Here is a 27674-nt window from a genome sequence, read left to right on the forward strand (position 1 = left end):
AGCTGAACTGGTGCAGTGTCTGAAACTGAACTGGTCCCAGTGTCTGAAGCTGAACTGGTCCCAGTGTCTGAAGCTGAACTGGTCGCAGTGTCTGAAGCTGAACTGGTCCCAGTGTCTGAAGCTGAACTGGTCCCAGTGTCTGAAGCTGAACTGGTCCCAGTGTCTGAAGCTGAACTGGTGCAGTGTCTGAAGCTGAACTGGTGCAGTGTCTGAAGCTGAACTGGTCCCAGTGTCTGAAGCTGAACTGGTCCCAGTGTCTGAAGCTGAACTGGTCCCAGTGTCTGAAGCTGAACTGGTCCCAGTGTCTGAAGCTGAACTGGTGCAGTGTCTGAAGCTGAACCTGTCCCAGTGTCTGAAGCTGAACCTGTCCCAGTGTCTGAAGCTGAACCGGTCGCAGTGTCTGAAGCTGAACCGGTCGCAGTGTCTGAAGCTGAACCGGTCCCAGTTTCTGAAGCTGAACTGGTCCCAGTGTCTGAAGCTGAACTGGTCGCAGTGTCTGAAGCTGAACTGGTCCCAGTGTCTGAAGCTGAACTGGTCCCAGTGTCGGAAGCTGAACTGGTCCCAGTGTCTGAAGCTGAACTGGTCCCAGTGTCTGAAGCTGAACTGGTCCCAGTGTCTGAAGCTGAACTGGTCGCAGTGTCTGAAGCTGAACTGGTGCAGTGTCTGAAGCTGAACTGGTGCAGTGTCTGAAGCTGAACTGGTGCAGTGTCTGAAGCTGAACTGGTCCAGTGTCTGAAACTGAACTGGTCCCAGTGTCTGAAGCTGAACTGGTCCCAGTGTCTGAAGCTGAACTGGTCGCAGTGTCTGAAGCTGAACTGGTCCCAGTGTCTGAAGCTGAACTGGTCCCAGTGTCTGAAGCTGAACTGGTCCCAGTGTCTGAAGCTGAACTGGTCGCAGTGTCTGAAGCTGAACTGGTCCCAGTGTCTGAAGCTGAACTGGTCGCAGTGTCTGAAGCTGAACTGGTTCCAGTGTCTGAAGCTGAACTGGTTGCAGTGTCTGAAGCTGAACTTCGTCCCAGTGTCTGAAGCTGAACTGGTCCCAGTGTCTGAAGCTGAACTGGTCCCAGTGTCTGAAGCTGAACTGGTGCAGTGTCTGAAGCTGAACTGGTGCAGTGTCTGAAGCTGAACTGGTCGCAGTGTCTGAAGCTGAACTGGTCCCAGTTTCTGAAGCTGAACTGGTCCCAGTTTCTGAAGCTGAACTGGTCCCAGTGTCTGAAGCTGAACTGGTCCCAGTGTCTGAAGCTGAACTGGTCCCAGTGTCTGAAGCTGAACTGGTCCCAGTGTCTGAAGCTGAACTGGTCGCAGTGTCTGAAGCTGAACTGGTCCCAGTGTCTGAAGCTGAACTGGTCGCACTGTCTGAAGCTGAACTGGTGCAGTGTCTGAAGCTGAACTGGTGCAGTGTCTGAAGCTGAACTGGTCCCAGTGTCTGAAGCTGAACTTGGTCCCAGTGTCTGAAGCTGAACTGGTCCCAGTGTCTGAAGCTGAACTGGTCCCAGTGTCTGAAGCTGAACTGGTGCAGTGTCTGAAGCTGAACTGGTGCAGTGTCTGAAACTGAACTGGTCCCAGTGTCTGAAGCTGAACTGGTCCCAGTGTCTGAAGCTGAACTGGTCCCAGTGTCTGAAGCTGAACTGGTCCCAGTGTCTGAAGCTGAACTGGTTCCAGTGTCTGAAGCTGAACTGGTCCCAGTGTCTGAAGCTGAACTTCGTCCCAGTGTCTGAAGCTGAACTTGTCCCAGTGTCTGAAGCTGAACTGGTGCAGTGTCTGAAGCTGAACTGGTGCAGTGTCTGAAGCTGAACTGGTGCAGTGTCTGAAGCTGAACTGGTGCAGTGTCTGAAGCTGAACTGGTCCCAGTGTCTGAAGCTGAACTGGTCCCAGTGTCTGAAGCTGAACTGGTCCCAGTGTCTGAAGCTGAACTGGTCCCAGTGTCTGAAGCTGAACTGGTCCCAGTGTCTGAAGCTGAACTGGTCCCAGGGTCTGAAGCTGAACTGGTCGCAGTGTCTGAAGCTGAACTGGTCCCAGTGTCTGAAGTTGAACTGGTCCCAGTGTCTGAAGCTGAACTGGTCCCAGTGTCTGAAGCTGAACTGGTCCCAGTGTCTGAAGCTGAACTGGTGCAGTGTCTGAAGCTGAACTGGTGCAGTGTCTGAAGCTGAACTGGTCCCAGTGTCTGAAGCTGAACTGGTCCCAGTGTCTGAAGCTGAACTGGTCCCAGTGTCTGAAGCTGAACTGGTGCAGTGTCTGAAGCTGAACTGGTGCAGTGTCTGAAGCTGAACTGGTCCCAGTGTCTGAAACTGAACTGGTCCCAGTGTCTGAAACTGAACTGGTCCCAGTGTCTGAAGCTGAACTGGTCCCAGTGTCTGAAGCTGAACTGGTCCCAGTGTCTGAAGCTGAACTGGTCCCAGTGTCTTAAGCTGAACTGGTCCCAGTGTCTTAAGCTGAACTGGTCCCAGTGTCTGAAGCTGAACTGGTCCCAGTGTCTGAAGCTGAACTGGTCCCAGTGTCTGAAGCTGAACTGGTCCCAGTGTCTGAAGCTGAACTGGTCCCAGTGTCTGAAGCTGAACTTGTCCCAGTGTCTGAAGCTGAACTGGTCCCAGTGTCTGAAGCTGAACTGGTCCTAATGTCTGAAGCTGAACTGGTCCCAGTTTCTGAAGCTGAACTGGTCCCAGTGTCTGAAGCTGAACTGGTCCCAGTGTCTGAAGCTGAACTGGTCCCAGTGTCTGAAGCTGAACTGGTCCTAGTGTCTGAAGCTGAACTGGTCACAGTGTCTGAAGCTGAACTGGTCACAGTGTCTGAAGCTGAACTGGTCCCAGTGTATGAAGCTGAACTGGTGCAGTGTCTGAAGCTGAACTGGTCCCAGTGTCTGAAGCTGAACTTGTCCCAGTGTCTGAAGCTGAACTGGTCCCAGTGTCTGAAGCTGAACTGGTCCTAATGTCTGAAGCTGAACTGGTCCCAGTTTCTGAAGCTGAACTGGTCCCAGTGTCTGAAGCTGAACTGGTCCCAGTGTCTGAAGCTGAACTGGTCCCAGTGTCTGAAGCTGAACTGGTCCTAGTGTCTGAAGCTGAACTGGTCACAGTGTCTGAAGCTGAACTGGTCACAGTGTCTGAAGCTGAACTGGTCCCAGTGTATGAAGCTGAACTGGTGCAGTGTCTGAAGCTGAACTGGTGCAGTGTCTGAAGCTGAACTGGTCCCAGTGTCTGAAGCTGAACTGGTCCCAGTGTCTGAAGCTGAACTGGTCCCAGTGTCTGAAGCTGAACTGGTCCCAGTGTCTGAAGCTGAACTGGTGCAGTGTCTGAAGCTGAACTGGTCCCAGTGTCTGAAGCTGAACTGGTCCCAGTGTCTGAAGCTGAACTGGTCCCAGTGTCTGAAGCTGAACTGGTCCCAGTGTCTGAAGCTGAACTGGTGCAGTGTCTGAAGCTGAACTGGTCCCAGTGTCTGAAGCTGAACTGGTCCCAGTGTCTGAAGCTGAACTGGTCCCAGTGTCTGAAGCTGAACTGGTCCCAGTGTCTGAAGCTGAACTGGTCCCAGTGTCTGAAGCTGAACTGGTCCCAGTGTCTGAAGCTGAACTGGTCCCAGTGTCTGGCGCTGAACTGGTCCCAGTGTCTGAAGCTGAACTGGTCGCAGTGTCTGAAGCTGAACTGGTGCAGTGTCTGAAGCTGAACTGGTCCCAGTGTCTGAAGCTGAACTGGTCCCAGTGTCTGAAGCTGAACTGGTCCCAGTGTCTGAAGCTGAACTGGTCCCAGTGTCTGAAGCTGAACTGGGTGCAGTGTCTGAAGCTGAACTAGTGCAGTGTCTGAAGCTGAACTGGTGCAGTTTCTGAAGCTGAACTAGTGCAGTATCTGAAGCTGAACTGGTGCAATGTCTGAAGCTGAACTGGTCCCAGTGTCTGAAGCTGAACTGGTCCCAGTGTCTGAAGCTGAACTGGGTGCAGTGTCTGAAGCTGAACTTGTGCAGTGTCTGAAGCTGAACTGGTGCAGTGTCTGAAGCTGAACTGGTCCCAGTGTCTGAAGCTGAACTGGTCCCAGTGTCTGAAGCTGAACTGGTCCCAGTGTCTGAAGCTGAACTGGGTGCAGTGTCTGAAGCTGAACTTGTGCAGTGTCTGAAGCTGAACTGGTGCAGTGTCTGAAGCTGAACTGGTCCCAGTGTCTGAAGCTGAACTGGTCCCAGTGTCTGAAGCTGAACTGGTCCCAGTGTCTGAAGCTGAACTGGTCCCAGTGTCTGAAGCTGAACTGGTCCCAGTGTCTGAAGCTGAACTGGTCCCAGTGTCTGAAGCTGAACTGGTCCCAGTGTCTGAAGCTGAACTGGTCGCAGTGTCTGAAGCTGAACTGGTCGCAGTGTCTGAAGCTGAACTGGTCCCAGTGTCTGAAGCTGAACTGGTCCCAGTGTCTGAAGCTGAACTGGTGCAGTGTCTGAAGCTGAACTGGTCCCAGTGTCTGAAGCTGAACTGGTCCCAGTGTCTGAAGCTGAACTGGTCCCAGTGTCTGAAGCTGAACTGGTCCCAGTGTCTGAAGCTGAACTGGTCCCAGTGTCTGAAGCTGAACTGGTCCCAGTGTCTGAAGCTGAACTGGTCCCAGTGTCTGAAGCTGAACTGGTGCAGTGTCTGAAGCTGAACTGGTGCAGTGTCTGAAGCTGAACTGGTGCAGTGTCTGAAGCTGAACTGGTCCCAGTTTCTGAAGCTGAACTGGTCCCAGTTTCTGAAGCTGAACTGGTCCCAGTTTCTGAAGCTGAACTGGTCCCAGTGTCTAAGCTGAACTGGTCCCAGTGTCTGAAGCTGAACTGGTCCCAGTGTCTGAAGCTGAACTGGTCCCAGTGTCTGAAGCTGAACTGGTCCCAGTGTCTGAAGCTGAACTGGTCCCAGTGTCTGAAGCTGAACTGGTCCCAGTGTATAAGCTGAACTGGTCCCAGTGTCTGAAGCTGAACTGGTCCCAGTGTCTGAAGCTGAACTGGTCCCAGTGTCTAAGCTGAACTGGTCCCAGTGTCTGAAGCTGAACTGGTGCAGTGTCTGAAGCTGAACTGGTTCCAGTGTCTGAAGCTGAACTGGTCCCAGTGTCTGAAGCTGAACTGGTGCAGTGTCTGAAGCTGAACTGGTGCAGTGTCTGAAGCTGAACTGGTCCCAGTGTCTGAAGCTGAACTGGTCCCAGTGTCTGAAGCTGAACTGGTCCCAGTGTCTGAAGCTGAACTGGTCCCAGTGTCTGAAGCTGAACTGGTCCCAGTGTCTGAAGCTGAACTGGTGCAGTGTCTGAAGCTGAACTGGTCGCAGTGTCTGAAGCTGAACTGGTCCCAGTGTCTGAAGCTGAACTGGTCCCAGTGTCTGAAGCTGAACTGGTCCCAGTGTCTGAAGCTGAACTGGTCCCAGTGTCTGAAGCTGAACTGGTGCAGTGTCTGAAGCTGAACTGGTGCAGTGTCTGAAGCTGAACTGGTCCCAGTGTCTGAAGCTGAACTGGTCCCAGTGTCTGAAGCTGAACTGGTCCCAGTGTCTGAAGCTGAACTGGTCCCAGTGTCTGAAGCTGAACTGGTCCCAGTGTCTGAAGCTGAACTGGTGCAGTGTCTGAAGCTGAACTGGTCCCAGTGTCTGAAGCTGAACTGGTCCCAGTGTCTGAAGCTGAACTGGTCCCAGTGTCTGAAGCTGAACTGGTCCCAGTGTCTGAAGCTGAACTGGTCGCAGTGTCTGAAGCTGAACTGGTGCAGTGTCTGAAGCTGAACTGGTCGCAGTGTCTGAAGCTGAACTGGTCCCAGTGTCTGAAGCTGAACTGGTCCCAGTGTCTGAAGCTGAACTGGTCCCAGTGTCTGAAGCTGAACTGGTCCCAGTGTCTGAAGCTGAACTGGTCCCAGTGTCTGAAGCTGAACTGGTCCCAGTGTCTGAAGCTGAACTGGTCCCAGTGTCTGAAGCTGAACTGGTCGCAGTGTCTGAAGCTGAACTGGTCCCAGTGTCTGAAGCTGAACTGGTCCCAGTGTCTGAAGCTGAACTGGTCCCAGTGTCTGAAGCTGAACTGGTCCCAGTGTCTGAAGCTGAACTTGGTCCCAGTGTCTGAAGCTGAACTGGTCCCAGTGTCTGAAGCTGAACTGGTCCCAGTGTCTGAAGCTGAACTGGTCCCAGTGTCTGAAGCTGAACTGGTGCAGTGTCTGAAGCTGAACTGGTGCAGTGTCTGAAACTGAACTGGTCCCAGTGTCTGAAGCTGAACTGGTCCCAGTGTCTGAAGCTGAACTGGTCGCAGTGTCTGAAGCTGAACTGGTCCCAGTGTCTGAAGCTGAACTGGTCCCAGTGTCTGAAGCTGAACTGGTCCCAGTGTCTGAAGCTGAACTGGTGCAGTGTCTGAAGCTGAACTGGTGCAGTGTCTGAAGCTGAACTGGTCCCAGTGTCTGAAGCTGAACTGGTCCCAGTGTCTGAAGCTGAACTGGTCCCAGTGTCTGAAGCTGAACTGGTCCCAGTGTCTGAAGCTGAACTGGTGCAGTGTCTGAAGCTGAACTGTCCCAGTGTCTGAAGCTGAACCTGTCCCAGTGTCTGAAGCTGAACCGGTCGCAGTGTCTGAAGCTGAACCGGTCCCAGTGTCTGAAGCTGAACTGGTCCCAGTGTCTGAAGCTGAACTGGTCCCAGTGTCGGAAGCTGAACTGGTCCCAGTGTCTGAAGCTGAACTGGTCCCAGTGTCTGAAGCTGAACTGGTCCCAGTGTCTGAAGCTGAACTGGTCGCAGTGTCTGAAGCTGAACTGGTGCAGTGTCTGAAGCTGAACTGGTGCAGTGTCTGAAGCTGAACTGGTGCAGTGTCTGAAGCTGAACTGGTCCCAGTGTCTGAAGCTGAACTGGTACAGTGTCTGAAGCTGAACTGGTGCAGTATCTGAAGCTGAACTGGTCCCAGTGTCTGAAACTGAACTGGTCCCAGTGTCTGAAGCTGAACTTGGTCCCAGTGTCTGAAGCTGAACTGGTCCCAGTGTCTGAAGCTGAACTGGTCCCAGTGTCTGAAGCTGAACTGGTGCAGTGTCTGAAGCTGAACTGGTGCAGTGTCTGAAGCTGAACTGGTCCCAGTGTCTGAAACTGAACTGGTCCCAGTGTCTGAAGCTGAACTGGTCCCAGTGTCTGAAGCTGAACTGGTGCAGTGTCTGAAGCTTAACTGGTCCCAGTGTCTGAAGCTGAACTGGTCCCAGTGTCTGAAGCTGAACTGGTGCAGTGTCTGAAGCTGAACTGGTCCCAGTGTCTGAAGCTGAACTGGTGCAGTGTCTGAAGCTGAACTGGTTGCAGTGTCTGAAGCTGAACTGGTTCCAGTGTCTGAAGCTGAACTGGTTGCAGTGTCTGAAGCTGAACTTCGTCCCAGTGTCTGAAGCTGAACTGGTCCCAGTGTCTGAAGCTGAACTGGTGCAGTGTCTGAAGCTGAACTGGTGCAGTGTCTGAAGCTGAACTGGTGCTGTGCTGTCTGGTCTCTTCCAGTGTGGGATTACAGCACTGGTCGAGTGGGAGAGCCGCTCGTCTGCTGCGAGGTCAAGCTCAGAGACTGGATGGAAGGTGAGTCTCACTAAACTCCACAGTGACTCGCAGTGAGCAGGTTTTGGGTTCGATTCCTTGACATGATCAACATAAGTTTGGTGAAGTTACACGATCCACCAGAAGGTTCCATCCATCTGTCATTAACCAACTACAATGTGTTTATTAGCATTTATAGTAACACAGTTGTAGTGTTATTCTACATTTAGAAGTGACTAATATTCACCTTCCCCGAGCGCCCGTGGAATCCTCAGAAAGAGGCAAAAGTGGGCGGGGTGAAATAAGGTGAATAACAATAGTTACGTTCTCTAAGTGTGATGCTATAGAAAAGTCGGGTTTGCTGCATCTCTGGAGACAATAAAGCATAAACATCTCCCTGTTCTTGTGTATTTGAGCTGGATACCGGAGCACGGACAAACCCCACCCCAGAGGAGAGATCCTCATTGGGGGCCCAAACGTCACCATGGGTTACTACAAAACTGAGCCCAGAATGCAGGAGGACTTTGTGGTGGACGAGAACGGTCAGCGCTGGTTCTGTACCGGAGACGTGGGCGAGGTCCACGAGGACGGCTGCCTCAAGATAATTGGTGAGACCCAAAAAGCCTCCACTGCAAAGGGCTTGTACAGGGGCCCTTGTACAGGGGCCCTTGTACGGGCCCCTGTACAAGGGCCCATCTACAGCCCGGTTTGCTCTTACTTTGAATTGTAGAAAAGAGAATACTTTGTGGTCAATGAATAGCATTAAGTTACTAAAATGGACATTGCTTGACTAAAAACGGTTGAAATCACAAACATGAACGTTCACACAGGACGATAACATAATAAACACTAGTGTTACACGTGTAACACGCAGCTGTCTGTGGCTCGTGTCTGTGGCTCGTGTCTGTGGCTCGTGGCTGTGGCTCGTGGCTGTGGCTCGTGGCTGTGGCTCGTGTCTGTGGCTCGTGTCTGTCGCTCGTGTCTGTGGCTCGTGTCTGTGGCTCGTGTCTGTCGCTCGTGTCTGTCGCTCGCTCGTGTCTGTGGCTCGTGTCTGTGGCTCGTGTCTGTGGCTCGTGTCTGTGGCTCGTGTCTGTGGCTCGTGTCTGTCTCTCGTGTCTGTCTCTCGTGTCTGTGGCTCGTGTCTGTGGCTCGTGTCTGTGGCTCGTGTCTGTCGCTTGCTCGTGTCTGTGGTTTGTGTCTGTGGCTCGTGTCTGTGGCTCGTGTCTGTCGCTTGCTCGTGTCTGTGGCTCGTGTCTGTGGCTCGTGTCTGTGGCTCGTGTCTGTGGCTCGTGTCTGTGGCTCGTGTCTGTGGCTCGTGTCTGTCGCTTGTGTCTGTGGCTCGTGTCTGTCTCTCGTGTCTGTCGCTCGTGTCTGTGGCTCATGTCTGTGGCTCGTGTCTGCCGCTTGTGTCTGCGGCTCGTGTCTGCGGCTCGTGTCTGCGGCTCGTGTCTGCGGCTCGTGTCTGCGGCTCGTGTCTGTGGCTCGTGTCTGTGGCTCGTGTCTGTGGCTCGCTCGTGTCTGTGGCTCGTGTCTGTCGCTCGCGTGGCTCGTGTTTGTGGCTTGTGTCTGTGGCTCGTGGCTCGCTCGTGTCTGTGGCTCGTGTCTGTCGCTCGCTCGTGTCTGTGGCTCGTGTCTGTCTCTCGTGTCTGTCTCTCGTGTCTGTCGCTCGTGTCTGTCGCTCGTGTCTGTGGCTCGTGTCTGTGGCTCGTGTCTGTGGCTCGTGTCTGTCGCTCGTGTCTGTGGCTCGTGTCTGTGGCTCGTGTCTGTGGCTCGCTCGTGTCTGTGGCTCGTGTCTGTGGCTCGTGTCTGTGGCTCGTGTCTGTGGCTCGCTCGTGTCTGTGGCTCGTGTCTGTGGCTCGCTCGTGTCTGTGGCTCGTGTCTGTCGCTCGTGTCTGTGGCTCGTGGCTCGCTCGTGTCTGTGGCTCGTGTCTGTCGCTCGCTCGTGTCTGTGGCTCGTGTCCGTGGCTCGTGTCTGTGGCTCGTGTCTGTGGCTCGCTCATGTCTGTGGCTCGCTCGTGTCTGTGGCTCGCTCGTGTCTGTGGCTCGCTCGTGTCTGTGGCTCGCTCATGTCTGTGGCTCGCTCGTGTCTGTGGCTCGTGTCTGTCGCTCGCTCGTGTCTGTGTCTCGTGTCTGTGGCTCGTGTCTGTCTCTCGTGTCTGTCGCTCGTGTCTGTGTCTCGTGTCTGTGGCTCGTGTCTGTCGCTTGCTCGTGTCTGTGGCTCGTGGCTGTGGCTCGTGGCTCGTGTCTGTGGCTCGCTCGTGTCTGGTGCTCGTGTCTGTCGCTCGCTCGTGTCTGTGGCTCGTGTCTGTGGCTCGTGTCTTTCTCTCGTGTCTGTCCCTCGTGTCTGTCGCTCGTGTCTGTGTCTCGTGTCTGTCGCTTGCTCGTGTCTGTGGCTCGTGGCTGTGGCTCGCTCGTGTCTGTGGCTCGTGTCTGTCGCTCGCTCGTGTCTTTGGCTCGTGTCTGTGGCTCGTGTCTGTCGCTCGTGTCTGTCGCTCGTGTCTGTCTCTCGTGTCTGTCGCTCGTGTCTGTCGCTCGTGTCTGTCGCTCGTGTCTGTGGCTCGTGTCTGTCGCTCGCGTGGCTCGTGTCTGTGGCTCGTGTCTGTGGCTCGTGTCTGTCTCTCGTGTCTGTCTCTCGTGTCTGTCGCTCGTGTCTGTGGCTCGTGTCTGTGGCTCATGTCTGTCGCTCGCGTGGCTCGTGTCTGTGGCTCGTGTCTGTGGCTCGTGTCTGTCGCTCGCGTGGCTCGTGTCTGTGGCTCGTGTCTGTCTCTCGTGTCTGTCGCTCGTGTCTGTGGCTCGTGTCTGTGGCTCGTGTCTGTGGCTCGTGTCTGTGGCTCATGTCTCTGGCTCGTGTCTGTGGCTCGTGTCTGTGGCTCGTGTCTGTGGCTCGTGTCTGTCTCTCGTGTCTGTCTCTCGTGTCTGTCGCTCGTGTCTGTCGCTCGTGTCTGTGGCTCGTGTCTGTGGCTCGTGTCTGACGCTCGTGTCTGCGGCTCGTGTCTGCCGCTTGTGTCTGCCGCTTGTGTCTGTGGCTCGTGTCTGTGGCTCGTGTCTGTGGCTCGTGTCTGTCTGTCGCTCGCTTGTGTCTGTGGCTCGTGTCTGTTGCTCGCTCCTGTCTGTGGCTCGTGTCTGTGGCTCGCTTGTGTCTGTGGCTCGTGTCTGTCGCACGCTCGTGTCTGTGGCTCGTGTCTGTGGCTCGTGTCTGTCGCTCGTGTCTGTCGCTCGTGTCTGTCGCTCGCTTGTGTCTGTGGCTTGTGTCTGTTGCTCGCTCCTGTCTGTGGCTCGTGTCTGTCTCTCGTGTCTGTCGCTCGTGTCTGTGACTCGTGTCTGTGGCTCGTGTCTGTGGCTCGTGTCTGTGGCTGGTGTCTGTCTCTCGTGTCTGTCTCTCGTGTCTGTGGCTCGTGTCTGTGGCTCGTGTCTGTGGCTCGTGTCTGTGGCTCGTGTCTGTGGCTCGTGTCTGTGGCTCGTGTCTGTGGCTCGTGTCTGTCGCTCGTGTCTGTGGCTGGTGTCTGTCTCTCGTGTCTGTCTCTCGTGTCTGTGGCTCGTGTCTGTGGCTCGCTCCTGTCTGTGGCTCGTGTCTCTGGCTCGTGTCTGTGGCTCGTGTCTGTGGCTCGTGTCTGTGGCTCGTGTCTGTGGCTCGTGTCTGTCGCTCGTGTCTGTGGCTCGTGTCTGTGGCTGGTGTCTGTGGATCGTGTCTGTGGCTCGTGTCTGTGGCTCGTGTCTGTCTCTTGTGTCTGTCGCTCGTGTCTGTGACTCGTGTCTGTGGCTCGTGTCTGTCGCTCGTGTCTGTGGCTCGTGTCTGTGGCTGGTGTCTGTGGATCGTGTCTGTGGCTCGTGTCTGTGGCTCGTGTCTGTGGCTCGTGTCTGTCGCTCGCTTGTGTCTGTGGCTCGTGTCTGTTGCTCGCTCCTGTCTGTGGCTCGTGTCTGTGGCTCGCTTGTGTCTGTGGCGCGTGTCTGTCGCTCGCTCGTGTCTGTGGCTCGTGTCTGTGGCTCGTGTCTGTGGCTCGTGTCTGTGGCTCGTGTCTGTCGCTCGTGTCTGTCGCTCGTGTCTGTCGCTCGCTTGTGTCTGTGGCTCGTGTCTGTTGCTCGCTCCTGTCTGTGGCTCGTGTCTGTGGCTGGTGTCTGTGGATCGTGTCTGTGGCTCGTGTCTGTCGCTCGTGTCTGTGGCTCGTGTCTGTGGCTCGTGTCTGTGGCTCGTGTCTGTGGCTGGTGTCTGTCTCTCGTGTCTGTCTCTCGTGTCTGTGGCTGGTGTCTGTGGATCGTGTCTGTGGCTCGTGTCTGTGGCTCGTGTCTGTCTCTCGTGTCTGTCGCTCGTGTCTTTGGCTCGTGTCTGTGGCTCGTGTCTGTGGCTGGTGTCTGTCTCTCGTGTCTGTCTCTCGTGTCTGTGGCTCGTGTCTGTGGCTCGCTCCTGTCTGTGGCTCGTGTCTGTGGCTCGTGTCTGTGGCTCGTGTCTGTGGCTCGTGTCTGTGGCTCGTGTCTGTGGCTCGTGTCTGTCGCTCGTGTCTGTGGCTCGTGTCTGTGGCTGGTGTCTGTGGATCGTGTCTGTGGCTCGTGTCTGTGGCTCGTGTCTGTCTCTCGTGTCTGTCGCTCGTGTCTGTGACTCGTGTCTGTGGCTCGTGTCTGTGGCTCGTGTCTGTGGCTGGTGTCTGTCTCTCGTGTCTGTCTCTCGTGTCTGTGGCTCGTGTCTGTGGCTCGTGTCTGTGGCTCGTGTCTGTGGCTCGTGTCTGTGGCTCGTGTCTGTGGCTCGTGTCTGTGGCTCGTGTCTGTCGCTCGTGTCTGTGGATCGTGTCTGTGGCTCGTGTCTGTGGCTCGTGTCTGTCTCTCGTGTCTGTCGCTCGTGTCTGTGGCTCGTGTCTGTGGCTGGTGTCTGTCTCTCGTGTCTGTCTCTCGTGTCTGTGGCTCGTGTCTGTGGCTCGTGTCTGTGGCTCGTGTCTGTGGCTGGTGTCTGTCTCTCGTGTCTGTCTCTCGTGTCTGTCGCTCGCGTCTGTGCCTCGTGTCTGTGGCTCGTGTCTGTGGCTGGTGTCTGTCTCTCGTGTCTGTCGCTCGTGTCTGTGGCTCGTGTCTGTGGCTCGTGTCTGTGGCTCGTGTCTGTGGCTCGTGTCTGTGGCTGGTGTCTGTGGCTGGTGTCTGTCTCTCGTGTCTGTCTCTCGTGTCTGTCGCTCGTGTCTGTGGCTCGTGTCTGTGGCTCGTGTCTGTGGCTGGTGTCTGTCTCTCGTGTCTGTGGCTCGTGTCTGTGGCTGGTGTCTGTGGCTCGTGTCTGTGGCTCGTGTCTGTGGCTCGTGTCTGTGGCTCATGTCTGTGGCTCGTGTCTGTGGCTCATGTCTGTGGCTCGTGTCTGTGGCTCGTGTCTGTGGCTGGTGTCTGTCTCTCGTGTCTGTCTCTCGTGTCTGTCGCTCGTGTCTGTGGCTCGTGTCTGTGGCTCGTGTCTGTCTCTCGTGTCTGTCGCTCGCTCGTGTCTGTGGCTCGTGTCTGTGGCTCGTGTCTGTCGCTCGCTCGTGTCTGTGGCTCGTGTCTGTGGCTCGTGTCTGTCGCTCGTGTCTGTGGCTCGTGTCTGTGGCTCGTGTCTGTGGCTGGTGTCTGTGGATCGTGTCTGTGGCTCGTGTCTGTGGCTCGTGTCTGTCTCTCGTGTCTGTCTCTCGTGTCTGTCGCTCGTGTCTGTCGCTCGTGTCTGTGGCTCGTGTCTGTGGCTCGTGTCTGACGCTCGTGTCTGCGGCTCGTGTCTGCGGCTCGTGTCTGTGGCTCGTGTCTGTGGCTCGTGTCTGCCGCTTGTGTCTGTGGCTCGTGTCTGTGGCTCGTGTCTGTGGCTCGTGTCTGTCGCTCGCTTGTGTCTGTGGCTCGTGTCTGTTGCTCGCTCCTGTCTGTGGCTCGTGTCTGTGGCTCGCTTGTGTCTGTGGCTCGTGTCTGTCGCTCGCTCGTGTCTGTGGCTCGTGTCTGTGGCTCGTGTCTGTGGCTCGTGTCTGTGGCTCGTGTCTGTCGCTCGTGTCTGTCGCTCGTGTCTGTCGCTCGCTTGTGTCTGTGGCTCGTGTCTGTTGCTCGCTCCTGTCTGTGGCTCGTGTCTGTGGCTGGTGTCTGTGGATCGTGTCTGTGGCTCGTGTCTGTCGCTCGTGTCTGTGGCTCGTGTCTGTGGCTCGTGTCTGTGGCTCGTGTCTGTGGCTGGTGTCTGTCTCTCGTGTCTGTCTCTCGTGTCTGTGGCTGGTGTCTGTGGATCGTGTCTGTGGCTCGTGTCTGTGGCTCGTGTCTGTCTCTCGTGTCTGTCGCTCGTGTCTGTGGCTCGTGTCTGTGGCTCGTGTCTGTGGCTCGTGTCTGTGGCTGGTGTCTGTCTCTCGTGTCTGTCTCTCGTGTCTGTCTCTCGTGTCTGTCTCTCGTGTCTGTCGCTCGTGTCTGTGGCTCGTGTCTGTGGCTGGTGTCTGTGGATCGTGTCTGTGGCTCGTGTCTGTCTCTCGTGTCTGTCGCTCGTGTCTGTGGCTCGTGTCTGTGGCTGGTGTCTGTGGCTCGTGTCTGTGGCTGGTGTCTGTCTCTCGTGTCTGTCTCTCGTGTCTGTCTCTCGTGTCTGTCGCTCGTGTCTGTGGCTCGTGTCTGTGGCTCGTGTCTGTGGCTGGTGTCTGTGGATCGTGTCTGTGGCTCGTGTCTGTGGCTCGTGTCTGTGGCTCGTGTCTGTGGCTCGTGTCTGTGGCTGGTGTCTGTCTCTCGTGTCTGTCTCTCGTGTCTGTCGCTCGCGTCTGTGGCTCGTGTCTGTGGCTCGTGTCTGTGGCTGGTGTCTGTCTCTCGTGTCTGTCGCTCGTGTCTGTGGCTCGTGTCTGTGGCTCGTGTCTGTGGCTCGTGTCTGTGGCTCGTGTCTGTGGCTGGTGTCTGTCTCTCGTGTCTGTCTCTCGTGTCTGTCGCTCGTGTCTGTGGCTCGTGTCTGTGGCTCGTGTCTGTGGCTGGTGTCTGTGGATCGTGTCTGTGGCTCGTGTCTGTGGCTGGTGTCTGTCTCTCGTGTCTGTGGCTCGTGTCTGTGGCTCGTGTCTGTGGCTCGTGTCTGTGGCTCGTGTCTGTGGCTCGTGTCTGTGGCTCGTGTCTGTCTCTCGTGTCTGTCGCTCGTGTCTGTGGCTCGTGTCTGTGGCTGGTGTCTGTCTCTCGTGTCTGTGGCTCGTGTCTGTGGCTCGTGTCTGTGGCTCGTGTCTGTGGCTCGTGTCTGTGGCTCGTGTCTGTCGCTCGTGTCTGTGGCTCGTGTCTGTGGCTCGTGTCTGTGGCTCGTGTCTGTGGCTCGTGTCTGTCTCTCGTGTCTGCCGCTCGTGTCTGTGGCTGGTGTCTGTGGCTCGTGTCTGTGGCTGGTGTCTGTGGCTCGTGTCTGTGGCTCGTGTCTGTGGCTCGTGTCTGTCTCTCGTGTCTGTCGCTCGTGTCTGTGGCTCGTGTCTGTGGCTCGTGTCTGTGGCTCGTGTCTGTGGCTCGTGTCTGTGGCTCGTGTCTGTGGCTCGTGTCTGTCTCTCGTGTCTGTCGCTCGTGTCTGTGGCTCGTGTCTGTGGCTCGTGTCTGTGGCTCGTGTCTGTGGCTCGTGTCTGTGGCTGGTGTCTGTCTCTCGTGTCTGTGGCTCGTGTCTGTGGCTCGTGTCTGTGGCTCGTGTCTGTGGCTCGTGTCTGTGGCTCGTGTCTGTCGCTCGTGTCTGTGGCTCGTGTCTGTGGCTCGTGTCTGTGGCTCGTGTCTGTGGCTCGTGTCTGTCTCTCGTGTCTGCCGCTCGTGTCTGTGGCTGGTGTCTGTGGCTCGTGTCTGTGGCTGGTGTCTGTGGCTCGTGTCTGTGGCTCGTGTCTGTGGCTCGTGTCTGTCTCTCGTGTCTGTCGCTCGTGTCTGTGGCTCGTGTCTGTGGCTCGTGTCTGTGGCTCGTGTCTGTGGCTCGTGTCTGTGGCTCGTGTCTGTGGCTCGTGTCTGTGGCTGGTGTCTGTCTCTCGTGTCTGTGGCTCGTGTCTGTGGCTCGTGTCTGTGGCTCGTATCTGTGGCTCGTGTCTGTGGCTCGTGTCTGTCTCTCGTGTCTGTGGCTCGTGTCTGTGGCTCGTGTCTGTGGCTGGTGTCTGTGGCTCGTGTCTGTGGCTCGTGTCTGTCGCTCGTGTCTGTGGCTCCTGTCTGTGGCTCGTGTCTGTGGCTCGTGTCTGTGGCTGGTGTCTGTGGCTGGTGTCTGTGGCTGGTGTCTGTGGCTGGTGTCTGTGGCTGGTGTCTTTGGCTCGTGTCTGTGGCTCGTGTCTGTGGCTCGTGTCTGTGGCTCGTGTCTGTGGCTCGTGTCTGTCGCTCGTGTCTGTCGCTCGTGTCTGTGGCTCGTGTCTGTGGCTCGTGTCTGTGGCTCGTGTCTGTGGCTGGTGTCTGTCTCTCGTGTCTGTCTCTCGTGTCTGTCGCTCGTGTCTGTGGCTCGTGTCTGTGGCTTGTGTCTGTGGCTGGTGTCTGTCTCTCGTGTCTGTCGCTCGTGTCTGTGGCTCGTGTCTGTGGCTCGTGTCTGTGGCTGGTGTCTGTCTCTCGTGTCTGTCGCTCGTGTCTGTGGCTCGTGTCTGTGGCTCGTGTCTGTCTCTCGTGTCTGTGGCTCGTGTCTGTGGCTCGTGTCTGTGGCTCGTGTCTGTGGCTGGTGTCTGTCTCTCGTGTCTGTCTCTCGTGTCTGTCGCTCGTGTCTGTGGCTCGTGTCTGTGGCCCGTGTCTGTGGCTGGTGTCTGTCTCTCGTGTCTGTCGCTCGTGTCTGTGGCTCGTGTCTGTCTCTCGTGTCTGTCGCTCGTGTCTGTGGCTCGTGTCTGTGGCTCGTGTCTGTGGCTCGTGTCTGTGGCTCGTGTCTGTGGCTCGTGTCTGTCGCTCGTGTCTGTGGATCGTGTCTGTGGCTCGTGTCTGTGGCTCGTGTCTGTCTCTCGTGTCTGTCGCTCGTGTCTGTGGCTCGTGTCTGTGGCTCGTGTCTGTGGCTCGTGTCTGTGGCTGGTGTCTGTCTCTCGTGTCTGTCTCTCGTGTCTGTCGCTCGTGTCTGTGGCTCGTGTCTGTCGCTCGTGTCTGTGGATCGTGTCTGTGGCTCGTGTCTGTGGCTCGTGTCTGTCTCTCGTGTCTGTCGCTCGTGTCTGTGGCTCGTGTCTGTCTCTCGTGTCTGTCGCTCGCGTCTGTGGCTCGTGTCTGTGGCTCGTGTCTGTGGCTGGTGTCTGTCTCTCGTGTCTGTCGCTCGTGTCTGTGGCTCGTGTCTGTGGCTCGTGGCTGTCTCTCGTGTCTGTCGCTCGTGTCTGTGGCTCGTGTCTGTGGCTCGTGTCTGTGGCTCGTGTCTGTGGCTCGTGTCTGTGGCTCGTGTCTGTGGCTGGTGTCTGTCTCTCGTGTCTGTCTCTCGTGTCTGTCGCTCGTGTCTGTGGCTCGTGTCTGTGGCTCGTGTCTGTGGCTGGTGTCTGTCTCTCGTGTCTGTGGCTCGTGTCTGTGGCTCGTGTCTGTGGCTCGTGTCTGTGGCTCGTGTCTGTGGCTCATGTCTGTGGCTCGTGTCTGCGGCTCGTGTCTGTGGCTCGTGTCTGTCGCTCGTGTCTGCGGCTCGTGTCTGCGGCTCGTGTCTGCGGCTGGTGTCTGTGGATCGTGTCTGTGGCTCGTGTCTGTGGCTCGTGTCTGTCTCTCGTGTCTGTCGCTCGTGTCTGTGGCTCGTGTCTGTGGCTCGTGTCTGTGGCTCGTGTCTGTGGCTGGTGTCTGTCTCTCGTGTCTGTCTCTCGTGTCTGTCGCTCGTGTCTGTGGCTCGTGTCTGTGGCTCGTGTCTGTGGCTGGTGTCTGTCTCGTGTCTGTGGCTCGTGTCTGTGGCTCGTGTCTGTGGCTCGTGTCTGTGGCTCGTGTCTGTGGCTCGTGTCTGTGGCTCGTGTCTGTCTCTCTTGTCTGTGGCTCGTGTCTGTGGCTCGTGTCTGTGGCTCGTGTCTGTGGCTGGTGTCTGTGGCTTCTGTCTGTGGCTCGTGTCTGTGGCTCGTGTCTGTCTCTCGTGTCTGTCGCTCGTGTCTGTGGCTCCTGTCTGTGGCTCGTGTCTGTGGCTCGTGTCTGTGGCTGGTGTCTGTCTCTCGTGTCTGTCGCTCGTGTCTGTGGCTCGTGTCTGTGGCTCGTGTCTGTGGCTCGTGTCTGTGGCTGGTGTCTGTGGCTCGTGTCTTTGGCTCGTGTCTGTGGCTCGTGTCTGTGGCTGGTGTCTGTGGCTCGTGTCTGTGGCTCGTGTCTGTCGCTCGTGTCTGTCGCTCGTGTCTGTGGCTCGTGTCTGTGGCTCGTGTCTGTGGCTGGTGTCTGTCTCTCGTGTCTGTCGCTCGTGTCTGTGGCTCGTGTCTGTGGCTCGTGTCTGTGGCTGGTGTCTGTCTCTCGTGTCTGTCGCTCGTGTCTGTGGCTCGTGTCTGTGGCTCGTGTCTGTGGCTGGTGTCTGTCTCTCGTGTCTGTCGCTCGTGTCTGTGGCTCGTGTCTGTGGCTCGTGTCTGTGGCTCGTGTCTGTGGCTCGTGTCTGTGGCTCGTGTCTGTGGCTCGTGTCTTTGGCTCGTGTCTGTGGCTCGTGTCTGTGGCTGGTGTCTGTCTCTCGTGTCTGTCTCTCGTGTCTGTCGCTCGTGTCTGTGGCTCGTGTCTGTGGCTCGTGTCTGTGGCTCGTGTCTGTGGCTCGTGTCTGTCTCTCGTGTCTGTCGCTCGTGTCTGTGGCTCGTGTCTGTGGCTGGTGTCTGTGGCTCGTGTCTGTGGCTGGTGTCTGTGGCTCGTTTCTGTGGCTGGTGTCTGTGGCTCGTGTCTGTGGCTGGTGTCTGTGGCTCGTTTCTGTGGCTGGTGTCTGTGGCTGGTGTCTGTGGCTGGTGTCTGTGGCTCGTTTCTGTGGCTGGTGTCTGTGGCTGGTGTCTGTGGCTCGTGTCTGTGGCTGGTGTCTGTGGCTGGTGTCTGTGGCTCGTGTCTGTGGCTGGTGTCTGTGGCTCGTGTCTGTGGCTCGTGTCTGTGGCTCGTGTCTGTGAATCCTCTGCTTTCAGACAGGAAGAAGGACTTGGTGAAGCTTCAGGCTGGAGAATACGTGTCTCTGGGGAAAGTGGAATCCATGTTGAAGAACTGTCCGCTCATCGACAACATCTGCGCTTACGCCAACAGGTAAATCCCCCATGATCCTTCATCAAAACAAACCTGGACTTGTATTTAACTTCTTACTCCTCTAAAACTCACAAATATTCAAACATCCCTGATTTATAACGCAGAAAGTCGAAAGTCTATAAATCATCACAGACTCTCATCACGTTCATTAGCATGTCAGGGCAAGCTAGCTTTCTCATTCCCTCTGCTGCCATTAGATGGAGCGCTGACGAGGGAACGCCTGACTGTGAGAGAGTACGTGTAGTAAAGGACAATAAGGAGACAAATGTCTTTAAATGCTGCAGCGCCCGGGCTGTGACTGGGAGCCCATGGCATCCATCGTCGTGGTAACACACACATATGAATCAGAAGCATTAAAGGCGCTGCATGTGATTTAAGCTCTTCACCGCTCCACGTTTATCTCTCTGACCAATCGCAAGAGCCCAGAGCCAACTTTGCCCTGCTGCGTAAAGCTAACAAACATTAGCATGCTAACGACCCCTAGCATGCTAACTCCGCACTTCCTGCTTCTCGAAGAATAAACCGCTTTATAAAGAGCTGTGGTCATTTTCACCTGAACAGAAGATTTGACTTTATTGTTGTGTAAATGAAGTCGTATTTCAAAACTCTTTAATAATCTATTTGTTCATGATGAATTAAGTGTTTATTAAGGCTTTATTAAGTCTTTATTAAGTCTTTATTAAGTCTTTATTAAGGCTTTATTTAGGCTTTATTAAGGCTTTATTAAGTCTTTATTAAGGCTTTATTAAGTCTTTATTAAGGCTTTATTAAGGCTTTATTACGTCTTTATTAAGGCTTTATTAAGGCTTTATTACGTCTTTATTAAGGCTTTATTAAGTCTTTATTAAGGTTTTATTAAGGCTTTATTAAGTCTTTATTAAGGTTTTATTAAGGCTTTATTAAGGCTTTATTAAGTCTTTATTAAGGCTTTATTAAGGCTTTATTACGTCTTTATTAAGGCTTTATTAAGTCTTTATTAAGGTTTTATTAAGGCTTTTAAGGCTTTATTAAGTCTTTATTAAGGTTTTATTAAGGCTTTTAAGGCTTTATTAAGTCTTTATTAAGTCTTTATTAAGGCTTTATTAAGGCTTTATTAAGGCATGAATAAGTGTAGTAATATAAAGTTCCTGTTTCTTTCAGTGACGAGACGTACGTGATTGGATTCGCGGTGCCCAATCAGAAGCACTTCCTGGTTCTGGCTGCACAATATGGCGTCCGTGGCTCTTTTACAGAACTGTGCAACAACCGGACGATGGAGGAGCTGGTGGTCAAGGCCCTCACGGAGGCGGCGCTGGAAGGTGCGCAGGGCTAACGAGAAGGGATTTACTTTCCACATTTCCTTTACTTGTTTATTTTTATTTAGACCTACGAATGAAGACTTTGCCGAGGATTTGATCGTTTTATGTCTAATCGAGCTCTTTCTGTTGCGTTTCCAGCCCAGTTGGAGCGTTTTGAGATTCCCCGTAAGCTCCGCCTCAGCCCTGACCCGTGGACCCCGGAGACGGGACTTGTGACCGACGCCTTCAAACTCAAACGCAAAGAGCTCAAGTCGCATTATAAAGACGACATCGAGAAAATGTACGGCGGGAAATGACCAGGAAGCAGGAAGCAGGAAACAGGAAACAGGAAACAGGAAACAGGACAGGTTTCTCCGGCTATTTGAGTGACTTGTTCTCCATAGCAACATCTCATTGGAAATGGAGCTTCTGTTTTGTCTCATTCACACGTCCATTTTAATCTGAATATCTTTTATATATAATTCCACATCTTGATCCAGGAAATGTCAAACACACTGTGACCTTAGACCCCTGGAGAGAGCGTGATGTCTCAGTGTGACCTTTGACCCCTGGAGAGAGCGTGTTGTTTCAGGTGCGAGTTATGAAACGCCCCCTTGTGGTGCTCGGTGACCTCTGCGTCGTCACAGCTCTGTTTCCTTCGGCCTAATCTGAACACGAACATAAATACATAAATGTACAAATACATAAATATACAAATACATAAATACATAAATATATAAATACATGTCTGTCTGCTGAAGCCATTGCGAGTGTCTGCGTTCTTGCTTAAGAGTACTACATGTGTGTACTGTGTACAAGTAGTACTGGTAGTACTACTGCGTACGCGCACCATCGTTTGAGTATGTCATACTGTGGAACTTTCAAGGCAAAACAATAATAATACTAACAATACTGATAATAACAGACAAAACAGAGCGATTTAGACCAACAAGCCTATGGTTACAGGGCTCACAGACCCTGACACACTACTGCACTGTTAAAGCCTTTCTGCAGGTTCAGGATTTGGCTCTGTTTATTTGTAAAACCACAAATTCAATATTGAATGTTAATTCAGCACTGCTTTTGACTGCTTTTTTATTGATTTATTATTGTTTTATTATTGCTCTATTATTGCTCTATTATTGCTCTATTACTGCGTTATTATTGCTCTATTACTGCTTTATTACTGCTTTTTCACTGCTTTATTATTACAAAATGATTGTGATTATGTTTTGTTTTGTCACAAATCACTGTATGAACAAAAGCACATGTTTATTGCACAATATGAAGATGAATGATTCTGGCATTTGGTTTCATATTCAAACACATATTTAAAGGTGAACGGTGTAACTTTTCTAATGGTCTCAGGTACTTTAAGAATCAAAACTGTGGATGATAAATGTGAACTTTAAATGATTGAATCTCCTCTTCTTTCTTCTTCACTTTTGTCCTTTTCTGTGCATGTGTGAAAAGTGGAATTATTTATTGTCCAAACAAAACGTCGCCGTAGGAACAAGACGCTTCAGAATCTGCCTGTAACAAACTGTCGTATTTTTGTCCTGTTTGTCTTTGGAAGAAAAGAGTGAATAAAAGAGTCCAACTCGTCCTGTTCTAAATGTGAACATGTCTTATGTTTAGACCGGGATTAGACACTGTTTAGTCCTGGTTTAGTCCTGGTTTAGTCCTGGTTTAGTCCTGGTTTAGTCCTGGTTTAGTTCTGGTTTAGTCCTGGTTTAGACCTAGTTTAGACCTGATTTAGTCCTGGTTTAGACCTGGTTTAGTCTTGGTTTAGTCCTGGTTTAGTCCTGGTTTAGTCCTGGTTTAGTCCTGGTTTAGACCTGATTTAGTCCTGGTTTAGTCCTGGTTTAGTCTTGGTTTAGTCCTGGTTTAGTCCTGGTTTAGTCCTGGTTTAGACCTGATTTAGTCCTGGTTTAGTCCTGGTTTAGTCCTGGTTTAGTCCTGGTTTAGTCCTGGTTTAGACATGGTTTAGAGCTGGTTTAGTCCTGGTTTAGACCTGGTTTGGACCTGGTTTAGTCCTGGTTTAGTCCTTGTTTAGACCTGGTTTAGACCTGGTTTGGTCCTGGTTTAGTCCTGGTTTAGTCCTTGTTTAGACCTGGTTTAGACTTGGTTTAGACCTGGTTTAGTCCTGGTTTAGTCCTGGTTTAGACCTGGTTTAGACCTGGTTTAGACTTGGTTTAGACCTGGTTTAGTCCTGGTTTAGACCTGGTTTAGTCCTGGTTTAGACCTGGTTTGGACCTGGTTTGGACCTGGTTTAGTCCTGGTTTAGACCTGGTTTAGACCTGGTTTAGACCTGGTTTAGACTTGGTTTAGACCTGGTTTAGTCCTGGTTTAGACCTGGTTTGGACCTGGTTTAGTCCTGGTTTAGTCCTGGTTTAGACCTGGTTTAGACCTGGTTTAGTCCTGGTTTAGTCCTGGTTTAGTCCTTGTGTAGTCCTGGTTTGGACCTGGTTTAGACCTGGTTTAGACCTGGTTTAGTCCTGGTTTAGTCCTGGTTTAGTCCTTGTTTAGTCCTGGTTTAGACCTGGTTTAGACCTGGTTTAGACCTGGTTTAGACTTGGTTTAGACCTGGTTTAGACTTGGTTTAGACCTGGTTTAGTCCTGGTTTAGACCTGGTTTAGACCTGGTTTAGACCTGGTTTAGACTTGGTTTAGACCTGGTTTAGTCCTGGTTTAGACCTGGTTTAGACCTGGTTTAGACCTGGTTTAGACTTGGTTTAGACCTGGTTTAGTCCTGGTTTAGACCTGGTTTGGACCTGGTTTAGTCCTGGTTTAGTCCTGGTTTAGACCTGGTTTAGACCTGGTTTAGACCTGGTTTAGACTTGGTTTAGACCTGGTTTAGACTTGGTTTAGACCTGGTTTAGTCCTGGTTTAGACCTGGTTTGCACCTGGTTTAGACCTGGTTTAGACCTGGTTTAGACCTGGTTTAGACTTGGTTTAGACCTGGTTTAGTCCTGGTTTAGACCTGGTTTAGTCCTGGTTTAGACCTGGTTTAGACCTGGTTTAGACCTGGTTTAGACTTGGTTTAGACCTGGTTTAGTCCTGGTTTAGACCTGGTTTGGACCTGGTTTAGTCCTGGTTTAGTCCTGGTTTAGACCTGGTTTAGACCTGGTTTAGTCCTGGTTTAGTCCTGGTTTAGTCCTTGTGTAGTCCTGGTTTGGACCTGGTTTAGACCTGGTTTAGACCTGGTTTAGTCCTGGTTTAGTCCTGGTTTAGTCCTTGTTTAGTCCTGGTTTAGACCTGGTTTAGACCTGGTTTAGTCCTGGTTTAGTCCTGGTTTAGTCCTTGTTTAGTCCTTGTTTAGACCTGGTTTAGACCTGGTTTAGTCCTGGTTTAGTCCTGGTTTAGTCCTTGTTTAGACCTAGTTTAGACCCGATTTTGTCCTGGTTTAGTCCTGGTTTAGACCTAGTTTAGACCTGGTTTAGACCTGGTTTAGTACTGGTTTAGTCCTGGTTTAGACCTGGTTTAGTTCTGATTTAGTCCTGGTTTTGTCCTGGTTTAGACCCGGTTTAGTTCTGGTTTAGACCTGGTTTAGACCTGGTTTAGTCCTGGTTTAGTCCTGGTTTAGACCTGGTTTAGTCCTGGTTTAGTTCTGGTTTAGACCTGGTTTAGTCCTGGTTTAGTCCTGGTTTAGGCCTGGTTTAGTCCTTGTTTAGTCCTGGTTTAGTCTTTGTTTAGACCTAGTTTAGACCTGATTTAGTCCTGGTTTAGTCCTGGTTTAGACCTGGTTTAGACCTGGTTTAGACCTGGTTTAGACCTGGTTTAGTCCTGGTTTAGTTCTGGTTTAGACCTGGTTTAGTCCTGGTTTAGTCCTCGTTTAGGCATGGTTTAGTCCTTGTTTAGTCCTGGTTTAGTCTTTGTTTAGACCTAGTTTAGACCTGATTTAGTCCTGGTTTAGTCCTGGTTTAGACCTGGTTTAGACCGGGTTTAGTCCTGGTCTAGACCTGGTTTAGTCCTGGTTTAGACCTGGTTTAGTCCTTGTTTAGACATGGTTTAGACCTGGTTTAGACCGGGTTTAGTCCTGGTTTAGACCTGGTTTAGTCCTGGTTTAGACATGGTTTAGACCTGGTTTAGACCACGTTTAGTCCTGGTTTAGGCCTGGTTTAGACCTGGTTTAGACCTGGTTTGAACCTGGTTTAGTCCTGGTTTAGACCTGGTTTAGACCTGGTTTAGTCCTGGTTTAGACCTGGTTTAGACCCGGTTTAGACCACGTTTAGTCCTGGTTTAGGCCTGGTTTAGACCTGGTTTAGACCTGGTTTGAACCTGGTTTAGTCCTGGTTTAGACCTAGTTTAGACCTGATTTAGTCCTGGTTTAGTCCTGGTTTAGTCCTGGTTTAGTCTTGGTTTAGTCCTGGTTTAGTCTTGGTTTAGTCCTGGTTTAGTCCTGGTTTAGTCCTGGTTTAGACCTGATTTAGTCCTGGTTTAGTCCTGGTTTAGTCCTGGTTTAGTCCTGGTTTAGTCCTGGTTTAGACCTAGTTTAGACCTAGTTTAGACCTAGTTTAGACCTGATTTAGTCCTGGTTTAGTCCTGGTTTAGTCCTGGTTTAGTCCTGGTTTAGACCTGGTTTAGTCCTGGTTTAGACCTGGTTTAGTCCTGGTTTAGACCTGGTTTAGACCTGGTTTAGACCTGGTTTAGACTTGGTTTAGACCTGGTTTAGTCCTGGTTTAGACCTGGTTTGGACCTGGTTTAGTCCTGGTTTAGTCCTGGTTTAGACCTGGTTTAGACCTGGTTTAGTCCTGGTTTAGTCCTGGTTTAGTCCTTGTGTAGTCCTGGTTTGGACCTGGTTTAGACCTGGTTTAGACCTGGTTTAGTCCTGGTTTAGTCCTGGTTTAGTCCTTGTTTAGTCCTGGTTTAGACCTGGTTTAGACCTGGTTTAGTCCTGGTTTAGTCCTGGTTTAGTCCTTGTTTAGTCCTTGTTTAGACCTGGTTTAGACCTGGTTTAGTCCTGGTTTAGTCCTGGTTTAGTCCTTGTTTAGACCTAGTTTAGACCCGATTTTGTCCTGGTTTAGTCCTGGTTTAGACCTAGTTTAGACCTGGTTTAGACCTGGTTTAGTACTGGTTTAGTCCTGGTTTAGACCTGGTTTAGTTCTGATTTAGTCCTGGTTTTGTCCTGGTTTAGACCCGGTTTAGTTCTGGTTTAGACCTGGTTTAGACCTGGTTTAGTCCTGGTTTAGTCCTGGTTTAGACCTGGTTTAGTCCTGGTTTAGTTCTGGTTTAGACCTGGTTTAGTCCTGGTTTAGTCCTGGTTTAGGCCTGGTTTAGTCCTTGTTTAGTCCTGGTTTAGTCTTTGTTTAGACCTAGTTTAGACCTGATTTAGTCCTGGTTTAGTCCTGGTTTAGACCTGGTTTAGACCTGGTTTAGACCTGGTTTAGACCTGGTTTAGTCCTGGTTTAGTTCTGGTTTAGACCTGGTTTAGTCCTGGTTTAGTCCTCGTTTAGGCATGGTTTAGTCCTTGTTTAGTCCTGGTTTAGTCTTTGTTTAGACCTAGTTTAGACCTGATTTAGTCCTGGTTTAGTCCTGGTTTAGACCTGGTTTAGACCGGGTTTAGTCCTGGTCTAGACCTGGTTTAGTCCTGGTTTAGACCTGGTTTAGTCCTTGTTTAGACATGGTTTAGACCTGGTTTAGACCGGGTTTAGTCCTGGTTTAGACCTGGTTTAGTCCTGGTTTAGACATGGTTTAGACCTGGTTTAGACCACGTTTAGTCCTGGTTTAGGCCTGGTTTAGACCTGGTTTAGACCTGGTTTGAACCTGGTTTAGTCCTGGTTTAGACCTGGTTTAGACCTGGTTTAGTCCTGGTTTAGACCTGGTTTAGACCCGGTTTAGACCACGTTTAGTCCTGGTTTAGGCCTGGTTTAGACCTGGTTTAGACCTGGTTTGAACCTGGTTTAGTCCTGGTTTAGACCTAGTTTAGACCTGATTTAGTCCTGGTTTAGTCCTGGTTTAGTCCTGGTTTAGTCTTGGTTTAGTCCTGGTTTAGTCTTGGTTTAGTCCTGGTTTAGTCCTGGTTTAGTCCTGGTTTAGACCTGATTTAGTCCTGGTTTAGTCCTGGTTTAGTCCTGGTTTAGTCCTGGTTTAGTCCTGGTTTAGACCTAGTTTAGACCTAGTTTAGACCTAGTTTAGACCTGATTTAGTCCTGGTTTAGTCCTGGTTTAGTCCTGGTTTAGTCCTGGTTTAGACCTGGTTTAGACCTGGTTTAGACCTGGTTTGGACCTGGTTTAGTCCTGGTTTAGACGTAGTTTAGACCTAGTTTAGACCTGATTTAGTTCCTGTTTAGACCTGGTTTAGACCTGGTTTAGTTCTGATTTAGTCCTGGTTTTGTCCTGGTTTAGACCCGGTTTAGTCCTGGTATAGTCCTGGTTTAGTCCTGGTTTAGTTCTGGTTTAGTCCTGGTTTAGACCTAGTTTAGACCTGATTTAGTCCTGGTTTAGTCCTGGTTTAGTCCTGGTTTAGTCTTGGTTTAGTCCTGGTTTAGTCTTGGTTTAGTGCTGGTTTAGTCCTGGTTTAGACCTGATTTAGTCCTGGTTTAGTCCTGGTTTAGACCTGATTTAGTCCTGGTTTAGTCCTGGTTTAGTCCTGGTTTAGACCGGGTTTGGACCTGGTTTAGTCCTGGTTTAGTCCTTGTTTAGACCTGGTTTAGACCTGGTTTGGTCCTGGTTTAGTCCTGGTTTAGTCCTTGTTTAGACCTAGTTTAGACCCGATTTTGTCCTGGTTTAGTCCTGGTTTAGACCTGGTTTAGACCTGGTTTAGACCTGGTTTAGACTTGGTTTAGACCTGGTTTAGTCCTGGTTTAGTCCTTGTTTAGACCTGGTTTAGACCTGGTTTAGACCTGGTTTAGTCCTTGTTTAGACCTAGTTTAGACCCGATTTTGTCCTGGTTTAGTCCTGGTTTAGACCTGGTTTAGACCTGGTTTAGACCTGGTTTAGTCCTTGTTTAGACCTAGTTTAGACCCGATTTTGTCCTGGTTTAGTCCTGGTTTAGACTTGGTTTAGACCTGGTTTAGTCCTGGTTTAGACCTGGTTTAGTCCTGGTTTAGACCTGGTTTGGACCTGGTTTAGTCCTGGTTTAGTCCTGGTTTAGACCTGGTTTAGACCTGGTTTAGTCCTGGTTTAGTCCTGGTTTAGTCCTTGTTTAGTCCTGGTTTAGACCTGGTTTAGTCCTGGTTTAGTCCTGGTTTAGTCCTGGTTTAGTCCTGGTTTAGTCCTTGTTTAGACCTAGTTTAGACCCGATTTTGTCCTGGTTTAGTCCTGGTTTAGACCTAGTTTAGACCTAGTTTAGACCTGGTTTGGACCGGGTTTAATCCTAGTTTAGTCCTTGTTTAGACCTGATTTGGTTCTGGTTTAGACCTGGTTTAGTCCTGGTTTAGTTCTGATTTAGTCCTGGTTTTGTCCTGGTTTAGACCCGGTTTAGTTCTGGTTTAGACCTGGTTTAGACCTGGTTTAGTCCTGGTTTTGACCTGGTTTAGTCCTGGTTTAGTTCTGGTTTAGACCTGGTTTAGTCCTGGTTTAGTCCTCGTTTAGGCCTGGTTTAGTCCTTGTTTAGTCCTGGTTTAGTCTTTATTTAGACCTAGTTTAGACCTGATTTAGTCCTGGTTTAGTCCTGGTTTAGACCTGGTTTAGACCTGGTTTAGACCTGGTTTGGACCTGGTTTAGACCTGGTTTAGACCTAGTTTAGTCCTCGTTTAGGCCTGGTTTAGTCCTTGTTTAGTCCTGGTTTAGTCTTTGTTTAGACCTAGTTTAGACCTGATTTAGTTCTGGTTTAGTCCTGGTTTAGACCTGGTTTAGACCGGGTTTAGTCCTGGTCTAGACCTGGTTTAGTCCTGGTTTAGTCCTTGTTTAGACCTGGTTTAGACCTGGTTTAGTCCTGGTTTAGTCCTGGTTTAGTCCTTGTT

At 51.9% G+C, this 27674-nt stretch overlaps 1 protein-coding gene across 1 annotated transcript in view; it reads left to right on the plus strand.

Annotated features, from left to right (window-relative positions):
• LOC140369196 (fatty acid CoA ligase Acsl3-like) overlaps positions 1 to 20283 on the plus strand; it is a 51288-nt gene extending 31005 nt beyond the window's left edge. Inside the window, exons 10-14 of the mRNA XM_072456470.1 lie at positions 7414 to 7488; positions 7863 to 8054; positions 18378 to 18492; positions 19633 to 19790; positions 19929 to 20283. Of these exons, the coding sequence (XP_072312571.1) occupies positions 7414 to 7488; positions 7863 to 8054; positions 18378 to 18492; positions 19633 to 19790; positions 19929 to 20086 (698 nt within the window). The 3' untranslated portion in view covers positions 20087 to 20283. The remainder of the gene's footprint in view (positions 1 to 7413; positions 7489 to 7862; positions 8055 to 18377; positions 18493 to 19632; positions 19791 to 19928) is intronic.
• The last annotated feature ends 7391 nt before the right edge of the window (positions 20284 to 27674 follow it).

This window comes from Eucyclogobius newberryi, unplaced genomic scaffold, assembly GCF_026437365.1.
Source record: "Eucyclogobius newberryi isolate DKJ021-1_F unplaced genomic scaffold, fEucNew1.0.hap1 SCAF_10, whole genome shotgun sequence".
Classification (NCBI taxonomy): domain Eukaryota; kingdom Metazoa; phylum Chordata; class Actinopteri; order Gobiiformes; family Gobiidae; genus Eucyclogobius; species Eucyclogobius newberryi.